The 16828-nt window shown below is 22.9% G+C and overlaps 1 protein-coding gene and 1 long non-coding RNA gene across 3 annotated transcripts in view; one reads left to right on the top strand and one right to left on the bottom strand.

Moving 5' to 3' along the window:
- Positions 1 to 1771: 1771 nt before the first annotated feature.
- Positions 1772 to 3264, top strand: LOC123270708. The gene is made up of 2 exons (XR_006510670.1): positions 1772 to 3057; positions 3234 to 3264. It is a non-coding gene; the product is annotated as an uncharacterized LOC123270708 (long non-coding RNA).
- A 967-nt stretch (positions 3265 to 4231) lies between these two features.
- LOC123270353 overlaps positions 4232 to 16828 on the bottom strand; it is a 32555-nt gene continuing 19958 nt past the window's right edge. Inside the window, exons 1-5 of one of the 2 annotated variants that reach the window (XM_044736352.1) lie at positions 13775 to 14261; positions 11077 to 11553; positions 9897 to 10086; positions 6803 to 6931; positions 4232 to 4469 (exon numbers count right to left, since the gene is read on the bottom strand). In XM_044736352.1, coding sequence (XP_044592287.1) covers positions 4276 to 4469; positions 6803 to 6931; positions 9897 to 10086; positions 11077 to 11550 — 987 coding nt within the window. In that variant the 5' untranslated portion in view covers positions 11551 to 11553; positions 13775 to 14261 and the 3' untranslated portion in view covers positions 4232 to 4275. Of the gene's footprint in view, positions 4470 to 6802; positions 6932 to 9896; positions 10087 to 11076; positions 11554 to 13774; positions 14262 to 16828 lie in introns of those variants that run through there. The other variant, XM_044736353.1, reaches the window with a different exon arrangement.

The following is a 16828-nucleotide window of genomic DNA, read 5'->3' on the forward strand; positions in this document are numbered from 1 at the left end:
AGTTTTTTGATTTGGAATAAAATTATAATCTGTATTATTCATTATAATATACTTATTATACTTATTCATTCATATTATTCATATATATTTGATTGCAAAATGCACTTGAAAATGATAATGTAAAAATAGGTACTAATAGGTACTATATCTGCAGATAGATTCTAGTTAAATTTCAAATGGACGCCACTTCTATGTAAGATGGGATTGACGAGCATGCGCGCGGTACTGACAACCATCTGAGACAAATAAATCTCAGATGGCTCTGAGCCCCATCTCGGATTGAACTGAAATAAACGGAAACTGTACCTACTACAGTCTACATAGAAGTAGTAACCATTTATAAATTTTTTCCACTATAGATGGAACTAGGTTCCGTCCAACATGGAAACCAGTTAAATCTCGTTTTTTCCGTGTACCACAGAAACTTTTTTTTCACATTTTTAAACTACGAATATGTTCTTTTGTAAACTGGCCGAAAAAAAAATTATACACCCTTTCACCTTTAGATCACCAAAATTTCGAATTCTTAAAAGTAAAAGGGCGTATAATTGAAGACATACGCCCTTTTACCTTTGCAATTTTTTTTTTCAATTTTCACCGTAGAATGTGTCTATTACTCGATTGGCAAGAAAAAAAAAATATGCGCCCTTTTACCTTTGCAAAGGTAAAAGGGCGCATTAATTAATATACGCCCTTTTACCTTTGGCACGTGATATGATTATATGGAATCATTGATTAAATTTAGTGATATTTTTTCCGTGTAAAAAATATCTTAGAAAAATTGAAAAAAAAAAAATTAATATTTTTGTAAAACAAACAAAGAAAAAAAAATTTTTATGTCAAAGAAAAATATTCTAAAAAGTTGAAAAAAAATTAATTTTTAAAATTATAATTAAAAAATTTTTTTTTTACAAACCTTCTGTATAATTAACAAAATAAATTTTTAAAGTGAGTCACATATATATTAGCGAATAATAGAATTAATTTATTAATTAGTTTATTAATTAATTAATCAATTAATTAATTAATTTATTAATTAATTAATTTATTTATTTATTAATTAATTAATTTATTAATTAATTAATTTATTAATTTATTAATTTATTAATTAATTAATTTATTAATTAATTAATTTATTAATTAATTAATTTATTAATTAAAAATCCCAGGGTTAAAAAAATAAATTTCTTAAATAAAAAATGAAAAAATAAATAAATTTCACAATTGCCTGTTAGATGAACAAAGAAAATATATTAACTGTTAATAATAATTAACAATAAATAAAAAAAATAATTATAAGAATATAATTAATAATTAATAATTCATGATAATCACTATTTTATTAATTATTAATTAAATATTTTATATATAAATATACTTGTACAAATTAAGAAAAATCGATACAAAGAAATTAATAAGAGTATTGTTTATTTAAATGATTAATTAATTATTTAAAAAAATAATAATTATTTACAATCTATACAATTACATTGTTAAGTACGTATAATTAGCTGTGAATAATTCATAATTAAAGAAGAGAAATTAGAGAGTTATATAAAGAAGAAAGAAGAAAAAAATAAATTTTATTCAATGTTTTTATTTTTAATTAATTTATTATTAAATAGTTTTAGATATTTTATTTTAATAAATAATAATTAATTATTTATTTAATGTCTAAGATAACATTCCGGAAAAAAAAAAGTTCATGAGATTTTCTTTATAAAAATATTTAGTTAATTGTAATTATTATTATTGTAAGTTGTTAAGCGCTTAATGTTAGCAATTGTTAATATTATTTTTATTTATTAATTTTTGTAAAGAGAATCCGAAAAAATGTCGACAATTTTTTGGGACGCTTGTAAAAATATTATTGTGAAAAAAAAAAAAAATTAATACATCAAAAAAAATTTTTTTCGACCAATTTGACGTAATTTTAGTTGTACGTAATAATAAAAAAATATAAATATATTTGATGTATTAATTATCCTAGATTATAAATAATTTAAAAATTGTCGGCACTATATTTTGAATGTAAAAAACTCCTATTAAAATAGATGTTAAATCACTAAAAAAAATGCCTTAAAACCTGTAATTATAACAATGGTATTCATCATATTTGTGTTAAGAAGAATAAATAAAATGAAAATTAAAAGGGATTGCTAATTAAATAATAATTATATTACTAAAGTGCCTGATTAGCAACTTAACTAAATTATATTATATAACACTCCCTATTCTTCTAATTGAAATCTTGTAGATACACAAGTAAAGTACAGAGAAACTATAAATTGTTTATGTCTTATTGCACAATAATAAACACAAAAAAAATTAGATTTAGTAAAATTAAATGTTTCAGAATGTAATTTTTCTTCGACAATCATCGTATTAGAAATTAGCTTGAAGATATGATGAATACGCATTTATTAGATTTGAGGGATCTCTACTAGTTTGGTTCTGAAAAATTTAGGTCATAGTATTTTAAAGAGATTAATGTTGAATTTTTTGAAAAATATTCAATTCGTTTGAGAAGAATTTGAAAATTTTTTAATTTCTGATCAATGATCATTGGTCATATATGATCACATATGGTCATTTATGACCATATATGATCATTCATGACTATATGTCATCATTGATCAGATATGGTCATTTATGACCATATGTCATCATTGATCAGATATGGTCATTTATGACTATATGTCATCATTGATCATATATGATCATTCATGACTATATGTCATCATTGATCAGATATGGTCATTTATGACCATACATGATCGTTGGTCTATATGGTCATTTATGATCATACATGATCGTTGGTCATATACGGTCATTTATGATCATTGATCCTATATGGTCATTTATGACCATAAATGATCATTGGTCACATATAACCATTTATGATCATTAGTCATATATGACCATATATGATCGGTGATCATATATAATCATTGCTCATATATGATCATTGTTCAGATATGACCATATATGATCATTGTTCTGATATGACCATATATGTTCATTATTCAGATATGACCATATATGATCATTGTTCAGGTATGACCATTGACCACATATGGTCATTTATGATCATAAATGATCAGTGGTCACATATAACCATATATTATCATTGGTCATATATGACCGATGATCATACATAATCATTGGTTAAATATGATCATATATGATCGGTGATCATATATAATCATTGCTCATATATGATCATTGTTCAGATATGACCATATATGATCATTGTTCAGATATGACCATAAATGATCATTGGTCATATATAACCATATATGATAATTGGTCATATATATGACCGGTGATCATATATAATCATTGGTCACATATGACAATATATTATCATTGGTATTATATAATTGGTGATCATATATAACCATATATGATCATTGGTCATTTAAAATCGGTGATCATATATGATCATTGATCACAAATTATACTTGGTCACAAATGATCATATATGATCATTGGTCACATATAATCACATATGACCATATATGATCATTGATCGCATATGACCATATATCATCATTGATCAGATATGACCATATATGATCACTGTTCACAAATGACCATTCTTCTACTTAAAAAAAAAATTTTTTTTTTTTTAGTTTTGTCACTTAAAATTAATATTTTTATCTTATAAAATCAGTCAAATTTGAATTAAAAAAAAAATTCCGAATTAATGAACTAACCGGCTAGGGATTCCCTTAAATTAAGATCTTAGTTAAGAAAAAAAAGCCTTAGATATCCTGCCCACTTAATCGATACCACCCGAATTGAAATGAATATTAAAATAACAATATTATTTATAAGTATAATTATTGTAAACAAAGGTTTAAATAATAATTAATTATATTTGGAAATAATCTATATATAAATATAAATATATAGAAATATATATATTGTTGATGTTATTACGGTGTAATGGGTACAAATACATTTAAAAGAAATTAATAATAATAATAAATAATTAAATAAATATGAGTTAATTTATTTAAACAAATGGATTATTATTTATTTATTATTTGTGTTAAAATTAAATATATATATTTTTTTTAATGAATAAATAAATTCTTGGTATTTGATATAAAAATTTATTGTGAAAAAATAATTATAAAAAAATTAAATAAATTAATGTTTATCGAAATTCAAAAATTAATAATAAAATAAAAATATAAATTTTTAAATATTTTTTTTTTTGACGAATGCTTTTAATAACGCGATAATATATTTTAATTATATTAATTATTAACAATTAAATTGTGATTTCTGAGCAATAATATTTTGAATGTTGCGCTGAATTTGTTTCAATTGTTTGGATTTATTTATCGGCGATGCTGGCGATAATGATGATGATTCTCCGGCAGTCTCTTCTATGTAAAGGTTTCCCCCTATTTCCGGCCATCCGGTTGGTATTACCACTCGAGTGTCTCGTTTCCGATCTGTTGATTATATTTAACATGTTAACACCTCAATTATCTATCATGTCAGTTGTTATAATATTTATGATAATAAAAAATTATCATTATTTTTATATTAATATTACAGGAAGTTTTTAGTCTGCAATAATTCGGTCATGCTTATGATCAAAATTTTTTTTTAATGGAATTATATTTTTTTATTAATTAAATTTCTTATACGTAATTAAGAAATGACCTTGTATCTTGTAAACTATTAACTTTTTTAAAGATATAAGCTCATCCCGAGATTATACTCATCGAGACCTTTCATTTGAGTACCCACATCAATTTTTCATATATTTTATATATTTATATATTTCAGAAATATCATATATATAAAATATATATAAAAATGCATGTGGTTACTCAAATCAAAGGTCTCGATGGGTGTAACATCGATATGAGTTTAGATCTTAAGAATGTCATTAATTAAGAGATTACATTGTATCTTGTGAATTCATGACATTTTTAAAGATATAACCTCATCCTGACGTTATACTCATCGAGACCTTTCATTTGAGTACCCACATCAATTTTTCATATATTTTGTATATTTATATATATTATATATGTATAAATATATAAATATATATGAAAATGCATGTGGGTACTTGAATAGAAGGTCTCGATGAGTGGAACATCAGAATGAGCTTATATCTTCAAAAATGTCAATAATTAAGAAATGATTTTGTATTTCGTCAATCATTAACATTTTTGAAGATATAAGCTCATCTTGACATTACCCTCATCGAGACCTCTCATTTGAGTACCCATATCAATTTTTCACATATTTTATATATTTATATATTTTACAAATACCATATATATGAAATATATAGAAAATGCCATGTGGGTACTCAAATGAAAGGTCTCGATGAGTACAACATCAGAATGAGCTTATATCTTCAAAAATGTCAATAATTACGAAATGACACTGTATTTTGTCCACTGATAATATTTTTAACGATATAAGCTCATCCTGATGTTACTTTTATCGAGACCTTCCATTTGAGTACCCATATCAATTTTTCATATATTTTATATATTTATATATATTATATATATCATATATATAAATATATAAATATATATAAAAATGCATGTGGGTACTCAAATGAAAGGTCTTGATGAGCACAACATCAGGATGAGCTTATATCTTCAAAAATGTCAATAATTTAGAAATTGCATTGTATCTTGTCAACTATTGACTTTTTTAAAAATATAAGCTCATTTTGATATTATACTCATCTAGACCTTTCATTTTAGTACCCACATCAATTTTTCATATATTTTATATATTTATATGTATATATTATATATATAAATACATGAATATATATGAAAATGCATGTGGGTACTCGAATGAAAGGTCTCAATGAGTACAACATCAGAATGAGTTTATATCTTCAAAAATATCAATAATTAAGAAAAGACACTGTACCTTGTCCACAGATAACATTTTTAACGATATAAGCTCATCTGGATGTTACCTTCATCGAGACCTTTCATTTGAGTACTCACATCAATTTTTCATATATTTTACATATTTATATATTTCACAAATACCAAATACATAAAATATATAAAAAATCTCATGTGGGTACTCAAATGAAAGGTCTCGATGAGTACAACATCAAAATGAGCTTATATCTTAAAAAATGTCAATAATTAAGAAATGACCTTGTATCTTGTCAACTATTGACATTTTTAGAGATATAAGCCCATCTTGAATCTACACTCATCGAGACCTTTCATTTGAGTACCCACATCAATTTTTCATATATTTTATATATTTATATATATCATATATATATAAATATATCTAAAAATGCATGTGGGTACTCAAAAGAAAGCTCTTGATGAGTATAACATCAAAATGAGCTTATATCTTCAAAAATGTCAATAGTTAAGAAAGTACAGTGCAATTTTCATTTTTTTTACAAATTTAAATCAAAAAATCATAAAATCAAAATTCAAAATATATTTCTAAATTCCGAAAAATAATGTCCTATTTCACCTCGCTTCTGCTCCTATCTACACTACAAAAGGAAGTAAAAAAAATTCTATAAGTTAGTTGGTATTACTACGAGTTAGGCGCAATTTGCAATTAATTCAAATCACGAATCAAGCGTAACCGTTTATTTTTCTTCTTCTACTTCTTTCTCAACGCTTAAAGTTTCATTCAACACAACTACACTGTTTATTCGGCCTTATAAATTTTTATATATTCATTCCACAGCATTATTTTTCTATAATCTATTAATATTAATTTAAAACATAATAAAATATAATAAAATAATAATAATAATATTTACCCAATAATTTTTCAAGGTAATAACAGCGTATTTCAGGATCACCAGGACTCATAGGTGCACCGGAATTTAATTCCGCTAATTCAGCCTTAACCATTAAATTTAACCTTGCTGATATTTCTTCTAATCCAGCTGAAAAAAAAAAAAAAAAATAAATAAATAAATTTATAATTCAAATAGTTGCTATTTATTACGTTCTATATTTTTAGTATTTAAATGCCGTGGTGAATACTAATGAAAATTTATATTTATATTTAATTATTCATTAGAGGTATATTAAAAATAAGTTACGCAATTATTTATTTAAATTAGATAGAAAATAAAATAATTAATGACAAATATTTTCTTCATTATGGAGGGCATAGTAAGTTAATATCAAGCGTTACTAGTTAAAAATAATATAATGAGCTAAAAGTATCACGTCGCATTTATACACGCAATTTACGATGAAATTTTGTTCGTGATTACATTCCCGAATTTTTAACGATTTATCGCTTTCAATTGATCGACGTGATTTGATTGTATTTTTTATTTTTTTACCTGGTTGAATAATTAATATGTAAATTAAAAAAAAAAAAAAATTTATTTTTTTTTTTCTAAAAAAATTGACTTTTTATACCTGGTTATATAATTAATATTTAAAATAAATAAAAATAATCAATTTTTTTTAATTAATGATTTTTTTTTGCTAAAAAATTCAAATTTTTCTAAAAAATTACATTTTTGCTAGAAAAATAAATTTTTTCTAAAAAAGCTGATTTTTTTTTCTAAAAAAATTGATTTTTTTTACCTGGTTATATAATTAATATTTAAAATAAATAAAAAAAAATTGATTTTTTTTAATTAATGATTTTTTTTTCTAAAAAATTTGATTTTTGACAAAAAAAAAATAAATTTTTTCTCAAATATTTGATTTTTGCTAAAGGGGCATTCCAAGCGAAATGGGAAAATGACTAAAATTTTAAAATTTCTTTAATTCATTCGAATTTAATCCTATTATATTATTAAAAGTCTACACGGAAAAAAATAAACTGTAATATTCACTCGGATTCCGGTTAATTTTTATAGTTTCAAACAGTAAAGCGGACATCGGGGTGGCAAAAATATAAATATTACAGAACTTAATGTAGAAAGTATAAAAGCCACAATTTATAATTTAATATCCAAAATAAGTGATTAGTAGCTGTCACTATAGTAAATAACGACTCTTTTATCTTAAAAAATTACAGTTTTAAACAGTAAAAATTGCTATTTCAATATATAGTCCATATTATGAGGAGAAGGGGAACTCAGATGAAAGAGAAGGGGGTCTCACTCTGGGAGAATTTAACATTTCAAACAGTAAAAATTACACTTTTAAAATATACATTTTACCAGTTCAAGCAAGTCAATAATTACAGTTTGATTTTTAGCGTTGCGTTTAAAATTTACCATTTTACTTTGTAAATATTGACGTTGCTTGTATTAAAAATTTACTAACTTTATTTTATACTTTTTACATATCATAAGATCATTTTTTAGGTACGAAATGATAAATATCAAAGTCTGAATTCTTAATTATTATACTTTAACATTTTAGACATTGACATAGCGAATATTACTGTTTGAAATAGTATTTTGTTCCATGTAAAGAGTAAATTGTAACGTTTAAATGGTAAATATTATAAAGTGAATAGTAAAATCACGATTTTACTGTTTGAAATGGTAATTTTTAGTAGTTGATCATTACTTATTATAAATCGACTGTTATTTATTACAGTTTACTTTTTTCCGTGTATATTTTACTAATTTGTAAAGAAAATTTTTTTTCTTAAAGTTTAAATAATTTAGTAGATAAAAAATTTTATAAATATTTAAAGAAGAAAAATTAGAATTTAATCAATTAGTTTTTTATCAAAAATAAAAATAATTAAATTACATTTCTTCTTTAAATAATAATAAAATTTTTAATTGATTTAATTATTTAACTGACCATTTTACCCCAAAGTGTGCTGAGAAAAAAATTTTATTTAAAAAAAAAATTAGCAATATTTTAATAATAACTAAATTTTTATTTCTTTTTATTTAGTCCTAATTTATTATTAAAAGTTTATATTTTACTAATTTGTAAAGAAAATTTTTTTTAATCAATAAGAAAATTAATTTTTCTCTCCTAGTAACTTTTCAGCCGTACTAACTTGTATCCGGGTCAAATGTTGTTTTAATAGTTTTAACAACAAATTCATTTAATGTTTGTTATTAACTAACATATTTATTATTATAGTTTCAAGAACAAATTTTGTTTATGTTCGTTATTAATTAACACCTAAGTTTATCAAGATCGTGTTGTCAGCATACTAAATCCTTTATTTGTCTTTTTTAATTAGTTTTTTTTTAATTATCCTAAATAATTTATAGTTAAATATATAAACAATAATGTTTGTAAGGTTGAAATAATATAAAAGTCTTTTTAATAAACAACTTGATGTAGACATTTAGTACTTGTCCCACCAGTCACAAATGCCTGTCCCACCAGTCACAATAAAAACAAATTTTTTTAATTGTTTCTACGTCGGTAATCAGTCTAATTCTTCATAATATTCAATGTTTGTAGGATTAATTTTGTATTTTCGAGGGAAGTATTTTTTAAAAGTTTAGTGGTCGAACTGAAATTGAACTTTAAGTATACCTTTGGTAAGAGAGAAGGATTTGTTCTTAGTCCCACCAATCACACTCAGTCAAATGAAAATTACGAGAAACTTAAAAAGTAATGGAGGTTTTTGACAAAGGGATGTTGTTAATTAGTTATTCTTCGATATTATAATATAAATTTTACTGTAGTATAAGTTTCAGTCACATAGCTTATAATTGATGGAATTCCAAAGTCAAATGTCCACTATGGAATGCCACTTTTGCTAAAGTAATCAATTTTTTCTAACAAATTGATTTTTTTTTAATTAATATTTTTTTTTCTAAATAATTTTATTTTTACTAAAAAAATCAATTTTTTCTAAATAAATTGATTTTTTTTTTTAAATTAAAATATTTACACTGAAAAAAAATGATTTTTTCTGTTGATAAATTAGTAAATAATAAAGAAAATAAATTATTTAAATACCTGGTTCAAAGTTACGTTTCATTCGTCTCCATTGTCTAACGTAAATAATTGCCGAACATCCAGCAACAATAAAGAAAATAATACAAGCACAAACAGCTAATACTAGAGCACTTGTCTGCCAATCCCATGCCACATTAATACTTTCATAATTATTTTTAGTTAATTTAATAGTATCATTTACTTCTGACACCTGAAAATAAATTTAATAATTTTTATTTTTTTTTTTTTTTTATTAAGCACTCTATTAAGTACACTGATACCAAAGTATTTAAGTTTTTTATCATGAAAATAAAATAGACAATAATTAAAAATAAAACTTCAAAGAAAAATTTTATTTAACTAATTAATTATTTAAAAATCAATTTTTAATAATTTATCGTTCAATTAAATTCAATAAATATGTAAAATATCAAAAGAAAGAAAAAAAATAAATATAAATTTTAATTGGTAGTTAATAATACTAAAATTAATTCTCTACAATCGAAAATTTTTTGGAACATTTCGCCACCTAGCGGCCGCCACGGAACTAATTTTTTATTTTTTTTTTTGCTAAAATTAAGAAAAATATGAAATGGAAGAAGAAAAGAATATTAAGTTTTGAATTCCTGTAATAAAATTAAGATGAAAAATATGTATTGCAAACTATTCGTAACGTGATTGGTCAAATATATCATAAGTATGAAAATATATGCAAACTCTATATTCAGGCGCGCGCAAATTTAAATTCTAGTGTAAAAAGAAAGAAAAGAATATAAATTTTAAATGGCAATTAATAACATTTAAACTAGCGCTGTACAATTGGAAAATTTTTAGGCCATTTCGCCACCTAGCGACTGTTGCAGAACTATTTATTTTATTTTTTTTTTTTTGCTAAAGTTACGAAAAATATAAAATAAAAGAACTTAAATTCTAAATAGTACTTAATAATACTCCAACTAACGTTCTACAAGCGAAAATCTTTTGGGACATTTCGCCACCTAGCGGCCGTCTCGGAAATACTTTTTTTTTTTTAATTTTTTTTGCTAAATTTAAGAAGAATATAAAATAAAATAATGTCTTCTATCAAAATTTGAAAATAAATTTTTAAATAATTAAATTAATTAATAATTAATTTAAAAAATTTAAATAATTTTATGGTACTAGCAAACTTGTTAAAAAATATTTGTAATAAAATATTCACCAATAACTGTTTATCAATAACTTGATTGTTATAATTACTCCTACTGTGACTCTCAATTTGACTATTATCCATTTGTGTTAAAGCTTCTGGGTTATTTTCCGGTTGTGAAAATTGCCAGAGCAATTCAGATGCTTTCATATCGTCACTATTACTAACAGTATCATTATTATTATTATTATTAATATTATTAATAATATCAATATTATTGATATTTTTGTTGGTATTATGATTAAGAAATGACCAGTCTAATTCAAGAGCGGAAAGTGGACCACAAATGGCATCTTTATAAATGGCACAAGGGCTTATTGTGAATTCGGGTGCACATTTTGTACATTCAATACACGTTCCTTTTTTTATAGACCAAAATTCGTAGCCAGATCTACATCCTGCTGGAACTTTATCTAGTGACTCCGATTTATTCAGGAGACTTAACAGGCAGACCACCACTAGCTTCCAGTTTATTTCTTTTGGCATCACCTAAAATTTTTTTTATATTTTTTATTATTTATACTGAAATAAAAAATTATTTTTTTAACTAAAAATATAAAGATTGTTTTTTTCGAATTAACAAAAAAATTTTTATTACTTCAGCTAATAATTGAAATTATTTAAAATTTTCAATCAATTAATTTTATTATTAGCAATATTGCTAAATTTATATTATTAAGAGAATAAGAAAAATTTTGTGTCCAGGATAGTCAAATAATAAAATCTGTTTTCTTTTTTTTTTAGTGATTTTTAGTGTCATCACAAAGGTCTTGAATTGAATTTGTGCCTTTTCAAGATTTTATATCATTTTCACTGATAGTTAATTTATAATGACAAGTATTTAGGCTGCATTTAAAAGTGCTCTATCTCTAGATACATAATTAAGAAATTACCTTGTATCTTGTGAATTATTGACATTTTTAAAGATATAAGCTCATCTTGACATTACACACATCAAGACCTTTTATTTGAGTACCCACATAAATTTTTCATATATTTTATATATTTATATATTTCACAAATACCATATATATATAATATATAAAAAATGTTATGTGGGTACTCAAATGAAAGCTCTTGATAAGGGTAACATCGGGATGAGCTTATATCTTTAAAAATATCAATAATTAATAAATGACCTTGTATCTTGTCAACTATTGACATTTTTAAAGATATAAGCTCATCCTGATATTACACTCATCGAGACCTTTCATTTGAGTACCCACATACATTTTTCATATATTTATATATATTACATATATAAATATATGAAAAATATATCAAAATGCATGTGGGTACTCAAATGAAAGGTCTCAATGAGTATAACGTCAGGATGAGTTTATATCTTCAAAAATATCAACAATTAAGAAATGACCTTGTATCTTGTCAACTATTGACATTTTTAAAGATATAAGCTCATCCTGATATTACACTCATCGAGACCTTTCATTTGAGTACCCACATACATTTTTCATATATTTATATATATTACATATATAAATATATGAAAAATATATCAAAATGCATGTGGGTACTCAAATGAAAGGTCTCAATGAGTATAACGTCAGGATGAGTTTATATCTTCAAAAATATCAACAATTAAGAAATGACCTTGTATCTTGTCAACTATTGACATTTTTAAAGATATAAGCTCATCCCGATATTACACTCATCGAGACCTTTCATTTGAGTACCCACATGGCATTTTTCATATATTTTATATATATGGTATTTGTGAAATCTATAAATATATAAAATATATGAAAAATTGATGTAGGTACTCAAATGAAAGGTCTCGATGAGTATAACATCAGGATGAACTTATATCTTCAAAAATATTAATAGTTAAGAAATGACCTTATATCTTGTCAACTATTGACATTTTTAAAGATATAAGCTCACTCTGTCATCATACTCATAGAGACCTTTCATTTGAGTACCCACATCAATTTTTCATATATTTTATATATTTATAGATTTCACAAATACCATATATATAAAATATATAAAAAATTAATGTAGGTACTCAAATGAAAGGTCTCGATGAGTATAACATCGAAATGAGTTTATATCTTTAAAATTGTCAATAATTAAGAAATGACCTTGTATTTTGTCAACTAATGATATTTTCAAAGATATAAGCTCATCTCGATGTTACACTCATCGAGAGTTTTCATTTGAGTACCCACATCATTTTTTCATATATTTATATATATTTATATATATTATATATATGTATATATGAAAAATATATCAAAAATGCATGTGGGTACTCAAATAAAAGCTCTTGATGAGTATAACATCAAAATGAGCTTATATCTTAAAAAATATTAATATTTAAAAAAGTACAGTGCAATTTAACAAAAATCATTATTTAATAAAGCAAAATTTTATTTATTGCTATTTTTTTTTTAAAGAAATTTAATTTTTTTTTTAATGCACTTTGGGGCAAAATGGTCATTTAAATAATAAAATTTTATAATTATTTAAAGAAGAAATATAATTTTTAACTATTAAAAAAAAATATATATAACACTTGAAACTTCAAGACCATTTTACCCATTTTTTTTTCTCTAATGACGTTTAACTTCCGGTTCTATTATATCTACAAATATGTGGATATAATTGCTTCCGCTATAAATTAAAATTTTCAACTATAAATTCGTTCACAAAAAAGAAATTTTTTTTCTTTAGAAAAAAAAAAACTTACGATGCCTTAAGAGATAGCGTCATGATGATAAATCCATGAGAATTTCCATTTATTCCATATGAGCGGTCCCAATAATTTTAAGAAATGAAATCACTAGTATTTTTTCTTAATCCACTTACAAATCCGGTTAAAAAATATAATTAAAACAATTATTTAATAACATTAATTGTTTTATAAAAATTTCTTCAGGAAGAAATAATAAAAAAAAAGAATTATTATTTTATTTGAAATAGTTAGTGAATATATTATTTTATTGAGAGTACAGCTAGTGTAATGCACAAGTTAAAAATTATAAATATTTAAGTACTCTCAACTGTGGTGTCTCGCGTTAGCGCGATGCGGTTTAGTAGCTGCTGGTGAGACTACACACAAATGACTAGTGAATGTACTAGTGGTTCGACGGGTTCTTACTAATTTCCGCCTACACGACTGTATAACGGCTGTATAGTAGTAACTGAGCGAGACAGAAATTATTTTTTACATATTTTTTATGTATATATATGTATGTATTGAAGATAAAGAAGATAAATTTAAGATTTATATATGTATTACATATATATTATATTGAAGACAAATATTAATATTTAATTTTTTTTTTTTATTATTAATAAAAAAATATATTTTTTTTTTTAATTATAAAATTATTATGTTTAAATTATTAATAAAAAATTTATTAACAATTTTTTTAATCATAAATTAATTTATTTAAAACTTTTATTTTATTTTTTTTTTTAAATATAATTTCTATTTAATTTATTCTTTTTTAAATAAACTTTTTTTTTCAATACACTTTGGGATAAAATGGCCAGCTTAAATAATTTAGTAGATAAAAAAATTAATTTAAAAAAAAATTAACAATTTTTTTATAATAAATTAATTTATTTAAAATTTTTATTTTATTTTTTAAATAAAATTTTTATTTAAATAAAATTTCTATTTAATTTTTTTAATAAATTTTCAATTTTAAAGTTTAAATAATTTAGTAGATAAAAAATTTTATAAATATTTAGAGAAGAAAAATTTGAATTTAATTAATTAGTTTTTTATCAAAAATAAAAATAATTAAATTACATTTCTTCTTTAAATAATAATAAAATTTTTAATTGATTTAATTATTTAACTGACCATTTTACCCCAAAGTGTGCTGAGAAAAAAATTTTATTTCAAAAAAAAATTAGCAATATTTTAATAATAACTAAATTTTTATTTCTTTTTATTTAGTCCTAATTTATTATTAAAAGTTTATATTTTACTAATTTGTAAAGAAAATTTTTTTTAATCAATAAGAAAATCAATTTTTCTCTTCTAGTAACTTTTCAGCCGTACTAACTTGTATCCGGGTCAAATGTTGTTTTAATAGTTTTAACAATAAATTCATTTAATGTTTGTTATTAACTAACATATTTATTATTATAGTTTCAAGAACAAATTTTGTTTATGTTCGTTATTAATTAACACCTAAGTTTATCAAGATCGTGTTGTCAGCATGCTAAATCCTTTATTTGTGTTTTTTAATTAGTTTTTTTTAATTATCCTAAATAATTTATAGTTAAATATATAAACAATAATGTTTGTAAGGTTGAAATAATATAAAAGTCTTTTTAATAAACAACTTGATGTAGACATTTAGTACTTGTCCCACCAGTCACAAATGCCTGTCCCACCAGTCACAATAAAAACAAATTTTTTTTTTGCTCGACGGGCAGAAAGCGTCAACTTTCGGCCCGCTGCGCTAAGCGAAGTTGCCGCTTCCTGCCTTCGTCGAGCAAAAAAATAGTATACACTCCACGGGAAGTAAATAAGAAAGCCTCAGATCACATGTTTGTTGACCTCGGCTTCGCCTCGGCCAACAATTACATGTGATCTGAGACATTTCTTATTTTACTTCCCTAGGTGTGTAATATACTATTAATTGTTTCTACGTAGGTAATCAGTCTAATTCTTCATAATATTCAATGTTTGTAGAATTAATTTTGTATTTTCGAGGGAAGTATTTTTTAAAAGTTTAGTGGTCGAACTGAAATTGAACTTTAAGTATACCTTTGGTAAGAGAGAAGGATTTGTTCTTAGTCCCACCAGTCACACTCAGTCAAATGAAAATTACGAGAAACTTAAAAAGTAATGGAGGTTTTTGACAAAGGGATGTTGTTAATTAGTTATTCTTCTATATTATAAGATAAATTTTACTATAGTATAAGTTTCAGTCACATAATTGTATATAATTGATGGAATTCCAGAGTCAAATGTCCTACCAGTCGCTATGGAATGCCCCTTTAGAAAATTAAAAAAAATTTTTTTAATAATTTATGATTATTTAACTATGATTTGTATTTAATTTACCAATAAATACATTGATAAAAAGATTTATTCACTATTAATAATTTAATTTATTTAAAGACAATTATTAAATTTTAATAAATATTTTTTAACATTCAATAAATATTTATTTGGGAGGAATGTACATTTATTAATAGTTAATAAGTATTTATTAATAGTTAAATATTTATTAACAGTTAATAAATATTTCGTTGAGTGAATTTGTTTGGCTTGCAATGTCACATGATATAAAGATTGCTTATAAACAAAAATCATCTTTATAAATTATTTGCATTAATTATATTGCATTATAATAACGTTAATTGTAAAATAGCAAATTCTATCACAGCTCATAATTATCTTTTATATTTTTAAAACTTAAAAAGGTTAATTTATTTAGTGAATTTAATTATTATTATGAATTCCAGCTATAGTTATAAAAAAAGTCAAAAAAAAATTGCTATTTTTGCTTTTTATTCTAAATAAATATTTATTAACAGTTAATAAATTGTACTTAATAAATTACTTATTAACCTTAATAAATATTTGTTAACTGTTAACAAATATTTATTAGCATTTAATAAATCGTATCTAATAAATAATTTATTAACTGTTAATAAATATTTATTAAATCCCATGTTAAAAAATAATTTATTAACAGTTAATTAAGCTTATTAAGTAACAAATTTTTCAATAAAATAAAAATATTTATTATTTAAAAAATTTAATTTTTCTTTT

The sequence above is a fragment of the Cotesia glomerata genome, linkage group LG8 (genome assembly GCF_020080835.1).
Source record: "Cotesia glomerata isolate CgM1 linkage group LG8, MPM_Cglom_v2.3, whole genome shotgun sequence".
NCBI classification, from domain to species: domain Eukaryota; kingdom Metazoa; phylum Arthropoda; class Insecta; order Hymenoptera; family Braconidae; genus Cotesia; species Cotesia glomerata.